At 36.9% G+C, this 7015-nt stretch overlaps 1 protein-coding gene across 1 annotated transcript; it reads left to right on the top strand.

Moving 5' to 3' along the window:
- Nucleotides 1–141: 141 nt before the first annotated feature.
- nelfe (negative elongation factor complex member E) lies at nucleotides 142–5638 on the top strand. The gene is made up of 11 exons (XM_079830281.1): nucleotides 142–218; nucleotides 388–472; nucleotides 1024–1093; nucleotides 1207–1352; nucleotides 1452–1526; nucleotides 2110–2147; nucleotides 2252–2529; nucleotides 2685–2829; nucleotides 4700–4754; nucleotides 5120–5222; nucleotides 5325–5638. Exons 2-11 carry the CDS (start codon nucleotides 398–400, stop codon nucleotides 5396–5398), a joined length of 1059 nt encoding a protein of 352 aa, XP_079686407.1. The 5' UTR covers nucleotides 142–218; nucleotides 388–397; the 3' UTR covers nucleotides 5399–5638.
- Nucleotides 5639–7015: the final 1377 nt, after the last annotated feature.

Raw genomic sequence — 7015 nt, 5'->3', positions numbered from 1 at the left:
TTTAGTACTTTACAACATAACGATCTATTTGCGTGACCTAAAATAAATGTACATTTTTAATGCACTTTAAAAATAGTTAAAAAAAATAAAAAAAAATAACGATGGACTTTTTTTTTGTAAGCTATTTCCTCGGAAAATATCAGATGACGTCACATTTGCGCGCCGAGTGAGGAATACTGCAGTCGTTCATTCTTATAAATTCATCCTTTGAATTAAGGGTAATCAAATATAAAGTGTCGTCTATTATGCAGTTTGCACATATATATCTTTTTTTAAATTAAAACTGTTAAAATCCCATTGTAAAGGAAACATCGATAACATGTTAAAGTGATGCATTGACTGGAAAAGACATCTGCTGTAACATTGCTGTTGTTTTTCTCTCTTGAGATCCATCGAAATGGCAATATTTCCCAGCTCACTGACAGACGAGGAGGAAGCATTGCAGAAGAAATATGCCAAATTAAAGAAAAAGGTGAAACACTATAGATATACGTGTTTTCTGAGGCTACTTTTGTATTCTGTAACCATAAATTACTTAGGTCATGTCACCTTTATTTATATGGCCCTTTACACACTTTTTCAAAGCAACTTCACTGTAAAAAAAAAAAAAAGAGTGTTGTGTTAATGTTGCAAAACGTTTCAGTCATGAACTAATTTCAGCTGTAAAGCAGCTCTACATTAGACAGTAATGTCATTTCTCAGCTCAAGTCAGTTGGACATAATCAAAAAATCATCTGGTTTACAAAGATTTACCGGTGCATGTTTTTTCTTATATGGCAAAAATTGAATTGTTGTCTGTATTTTGTCTTAATCGTTATTTTATATTTATAAGAATGGAAAAAACCATGCATCGGTAAAACTTAGTATGGCATCATTTGGTTTTTATAATTATGACTTTTACCAAAGGATGATTTTTTTCATACGTGTGCGGAAATCAGCTTCCATTAAATACTCATATATGCATGTATGTAATAAATAAACTCTCCATTTGACATGTAGTATTGTTCGCTTCACTTTATGTAGAAAAAGGCCCTAATGGCTCTGAAGAAACAGAGCTTCACCAATCAGACGAGTCAGACAGGACTGAAGCGCAGTAAGTCAATCTGTGGATCTCAGAAATGTACAGATGTTCCTGAAATAAGTTTGCATGAAATTGGTGCTCTATGAATGATCTCTCTCTCTCTCTCTCTCGCTGTCTCTGTTAAGCTTTGTCAGATCAGCCGGTGGTGGACACAGCGACAGCAACAGAGCAAGCGAAAATGCTGATCAAGTCCGGAGCGATTAGCGCCATCAAATCCGAGAACAAGAACTCTGGCTTCAAGCGCTCCAGAACACTTGAGGGTAAACTGAAAGTAAGAGACATTTTTTCACCTCATTAATGTCAAGTCAACAGAAATGAGATTTTCCTATTTTTCATACATAGCTAATTATGGAATGTCTTTGTTTACCAGGATCCCGAAAAAGGCCCTGCCCCAGCATTCCTGCCATTTCAAAGGAGCTTTTCTACAGATGAGGAGCCTACTGATGTAATGTTGTTTTATACTGTAGAGATGGTCTACTCATGGCTGTACATTTCAGTGATTTATTAGCCACGTCCTTATGTGGCTTACAGCTTTTATAAAGTGGTGGCAACTGCAAGATGTGTTTGGCAACAGTTCTTCCAACCCTAATTGATGGACCTCTTGATGGAAATAAACGTTGTGATGTTATTTCCATCAATTTTTGGTCAAAATCTTGTATTGACAATGCAAGAGTCAAGCACTCTGTGCCAATTCATGTGTAAAAATGATTCTTCATGCTCCCTCCCAACCATTTTTTCACAATTTGATCCTGATGTATCTTGACATTGTCATCCTGGAATATGGCCATGATGTGTCTTCCTACATGGTTGTTTAAGAAATTAAAAGCTACACACTCCATCAATTAGGGTTAAAAGAACTGTTGCCAAACATATAACATGCTAGAAACATAATAATCACTGCAGTAATGATTCAATCATAGACTTTTAAGTGTTTGCCTATTTAAATCCAAACAGCTACTTTTTTATGTATAATACATGGATGTGTCAGTAGACTTGACTTTACATAATGTTGTTTCTTCTCGCTGTAGTCTGCTAAACGAGCCCTCAGGAAATCCCTGTATGAGAGGTGAGACTGTCAGACTGAGTGTAAAGAATAATACTAATAATCTAAAACCTTCATAGAAAAACAGTATTGCAGTCAAATTAGGCTGTTTCTTTTCTGTCCCACAGTTTTGTTCCTGGAGATCGAGCTCGTGATGAAGAGGGAGGAATATTGAATCGAGATCCTGAGCGGGATCGGGAAAGAGAGATGGACTGGGAGAGAGATCGGGACAGAGACAGAGACCGGGACAGAGAAAGGGACCGTGAAAGAGGCCGGGAGAGAGAACGGGATGGTGAACGAGACCGGAGCCGGGATAGAGAAAGGGACAGAGACAGGGACAGAGATCGAGACCGGGACAGAGACAGAGAACGAGAACGAGACCGAGAGCGAGACGGACCCTACAGACGTAAGTGAATCTGTGCAACAAGAAGTTGATTTAAAACAATTCACTCGTTTTCAGTGTTTATATTGTTGTATTGCAATGTTTGTTAATCATATTTCATGAATATGCATTTTGTAATACTTAATGGTAATAAGCTTTGTTCTGTTAATGTTGTTCAGGGTCAGACTCGTATCCAGAGCGCAGAGGGGTACGCAAAGGAAACACGGTGTATGTATACGGCACGGGTTTAGTGGAAGACAGTTTGCGCTCAGCCTTTGCTCAGCATGGCAACATCATCGACCTTTCAATGGACTCGCCACGCAAGTACGATTGTTTTCTGATCCTTTTGGACATTTGGAAAGGAAGGAACTACTGACTTGATTGTCTCTAGAAAAGCTTATAGGATTGGATATAGAAACAGGAATACATTTAGCCGGGATCTAGTATATTTTTGTCATTTAATTTAGACAAATCACTCATTATAAGTCTTTCTTTTGTAATGGTAGATTTCCAGGGGTATACAAGTACACTACCATTCAAATGTAATATAAGTCTGCATTTATAAATACAGTAAAAACAGTTATATTGTAAAATATTATTATTACAATTTACAAGAACTGTTTCTGTTGGAATATATAGTAAAATGTAATTTATTCCTGTGATGGCAAAGCTGAATTTTCTGCATCATTACTGCAGTCTTCAGTGTTACACATTTCTTCAGAAATCATTCTAAAATGCGGATTTGCTGCTCAAGATTTTTTTATTATTATTATCAATGCTGAAAACAGCTGTGCCGATTAATCATTTTTGTGGAAACGATACATTTTTTCAGGATTTTTTTTTGTCGAATAGAAAGTTCAAATGAACGGAAATGGAAATCTTTTGTAAAATCATAAATGTCTTTACTGTCACTTTTGATCAATTTAATGCATGTGTGACAAATACAAGTATTAAAGTATTAATTTCTTTACTGAAACTTTACTGAAAGCATTTATGTGTAATACATTATAAAGGCAAGGCTCGACATTGAGCCTTTCCATGTGCTTGTCCTTCGGACAAGTAAATCGGGCATTCACTTGTCCGAGTAAAAAAGTTTGATTTTTTTTTTGTGTGTGTTGTAAATATAATTTATTATGAAGCAATATTCTAACCAGTGTTCGATCAGCTTTGACATATTTAAATCTGCATATTTGTGATATTTTTACCTTTTATAAAGGGCATTTTCCCCCTAATCTTATTAAATATAGGATATGCTTCAGCTTTCATAATATATCCTTAAATTTGATCTATACATTAAATTAAAATAAGTCACTAGGCTATAAGGCTGTTACCAATCAAATTAACACATTTACACTGAAAATTTACAACTGCATTAAATAATGTTATGAGCTTTGTATTTTTGAATAAACAAATAAGAAATGTTGGAAAGTATGTTTAAACATGAAACTAAGGCAGCAGGTGAGTCTTAATGAGTGAGTCATTGAGTCATTCAGTCAAACGATTCATTCAAACGGCTGATTCATTCAAGAAGGAGGCAGTCGTTTACGATGAGGTAATTGAATCTTTGATTCAACCGATTCATTCAAAATGCTGAATCATTCAGTAACACACTGTTGCTGTGAGATGCGCGATATGGTTCTGCTGTTTGAAACTTTGTTGTTTGGAATCTTTGGAACTATTTTCGCTGCTGAAATATAACAAAAACAGTCAATATTGCATCTAAAATGTAAGTGCCTTAATGTTAATGAATTGCTTAAGGAAGTGTCATATGAAATCAGTGCAATGGATGGTATTCAGAAAAACGGCACTCTTGGTTGTGTGATGTTGTTTAACTGTATATGCTATAAATATAAACTTCACATTTATTTGAAGTTTTTTGTATGAGCGGTGCTCATTTGTTTTGATTTCTCCTCGAGAGGCTGCGCGAGCGTCAACAGCGCAACCTTGTTTCTGTCAGTTCATTATTTATTATACTATTATCCACTATGGACTTCCACTTACACTAAATTAATGCAGAATCATTCTTCCATTTTTTGTGTTTGGAATACTTTTATAATGCATTATACATAAAGGCTTTAAGTGAAGTGATACCAAAAAATCTTACTAACCCCAGACTTTTGAACAGTAGTGTATGTCTAAATAATGTCTGGGAAAACAAAATATTTTACAATTTTTGCCCTCTGTCTCTTACCAGTTGTGCCTTTGTGACCTTTGAGAAGATGGAATCAGCAGACCAGGCTGTGGCAGAGGTCAGTCGTCCATTCTCTTCATGGGGCCACTTTCTACACTTTTGTAGCATCATATTTTTATACTTGCATTGCATCTTCTCTGACGCTCAATTCAACATGTTGTTTTTGCTGCTGTTTTTTTTTTTTTAAAGACTTCCATATGTAAATAACCTCAGTTATGACAGGCTTATCAAATATCAGGCTAATGTTTTGCAGCTTAGCATCCTTAAATAGTCTGGTGTGGACTGTACATCAACACTCCTGTATTACAAAAGCACAAGGAAATCCTGTTTTCTGTGATATGGAGTAAAGGGGTTAGGATTTAACACATTTTATTTATTTACTGAAAGAAAACCTTGTGTTTTTCCACTCTCTCTGCCTCTCAGCTGAATGGCACTACTGTGGGTGACATCAACATCAAAGTCAGCATTGCAAGGAAGCAGCCCATGCTTGATGCCGCCACAGGGAAATCTGTCTGGGCTTCTCTTGGTAAATAAGGACATTTCACAGGAAAAAACTGTCAAGGAGACTCAAGTGTTGCACACTTGACTAACCTATTTCTATTTCTGTCTACTTTTCCATCCTTCATAGCTGTGCAGAACAGTGCCAAGGGCTCGTACAGAGACAAACGGAGCCAGGTCGTCTACAGCGAAGATTTCCTTTGAAATTATTTAGCGCATGCTACGCTTATTGGTCCAGCATCAGAATGTCTTCTTACAGCAGCCATTTTGTTTTCCACAAAAGTGATAAAGTAAATCGTACTTTTCTGTCATTTTCTTAGGTAATTATCATCATTTTCGAGCGTGTTTACTGCTCGGTTTCTCTGGGCATTTTACTCAGTGTCTCTGGACATTTAGCTCAGTTATGGTTTATGTTGTTGTGTTCAATAAATCAATCAAACTTTTGTCTATGTGTGGGGCAACACTTTACAATCTGGAACTAAATTAAACTCATTACCTCGGTGAAACATCTTCAGAGTTAACAGGCAGAAACCATAAGCTTCTTTCCAGTTTTTACAGGTGACATCAAGCGAATCTGAGCTTTGTATGGATAATTGTGTATATGAATAATAACAGGTTTACTGCAGTCCTCTGCTGTGTGGGACAAGCTCCTCCCCGCAACAATCCACAACATTAGATGCTATTGATTAAATGAGCTCTGGTTCAGACATTACAGTGCTCTGGTTTTGCCTAAAGGGAAACAGAATACAAATACAGAGGTATGCACTGTTATATAAACCCTATATAGCATTTCACAACTAGTTGGCAGGAACTGGAAAAGGCATAGCAATGGGGTTGTTTAATCTCACCCATCCTGTTTACGGCAGTGTTTGAGATTCTTTGTGACAAGAAGTGAGATTACAAGCGTTATGCAGTTATATGGATGATTTTTTAGATGGTGACATTTATGAACCAACAAAGACACATGGCCTTTCTATTCATAAAGCAGTGAGGAATGACCAGATATCATTCAATTTGAAGGGGACAGTATCCCAGCACTGGAAGAGAAGCATATTTGAAGCTTAAAGAGAGCCTATACAGATAAACACATGGCAGGGTTGGCGTTGAATCAGCTAAAAGAGATCCTGGATAAGATAAATCATTGATTCACACTGTACCATCGTCTGATGTGACTGCTAAAGATATATGTTCTTTGATATATGAGTTTAAAACAGTTGCAGTGCCCAACAGGAAGTCACTTGTCTTACCACGTTGTCTTTCAGACATAGCACTGTTTAGAAGAAATGTATTACAGCTGTCATCACTTTGGGATACAAAAAGTAGAAGTCACATCTGGAGATACAGAAATCATCAGATCAGTCAATAAGAGGTGGCCAGGCATACTTTGAAAGCGTAAGAGATTGTGAACAAGGTGGTTTCAATGTTGAAGTATCAAGAGACTGTTGGATGAACCCAGGTAGGAAGAGCAGGCCATGAACTGGAAATAGCCTTCAAATGTTGGTCAGCAGATAAACTAAATACAACACACACTGTTTCTGTGACTGTTCAAAGCATGTGAATAGGAGGCATGCGGCGTCCCATTTCTGATTAGGTGTCTGTTGCCATTTAGCCGCAACATTCTAACATTAACATTCTACATGTTTGCCACCACAATGCAGGGTTTGCATAATGCTTTTAAGGAATACTGAGAAAACAGCGCTGCTTTGGAGCAGGGTTTCATAACACCTCTTCTAAATGATACCTGGGTTTAAAAGCGAGGTTAAGCGCAGTGGGAAAAGTCTTACTTTGACTGTGCCATGCTTTTAAAAGTATAGTTCATGA

This window comes from Gobio gobio (assembly GCF_949357685.1).
Source record: "Gobio gobio genome assembly, chromosome: 11".
In the NCBI taxonomy this organism is placed as follows: Eukaryota; Metazoa; Chordata; class Actinopteri; order Cypriniformes; family Gobionidae; genus Gobio; species Gobio gobio.
This window is presented reverse-complemented; position numbering and strand designations above follow the sequence as displayed.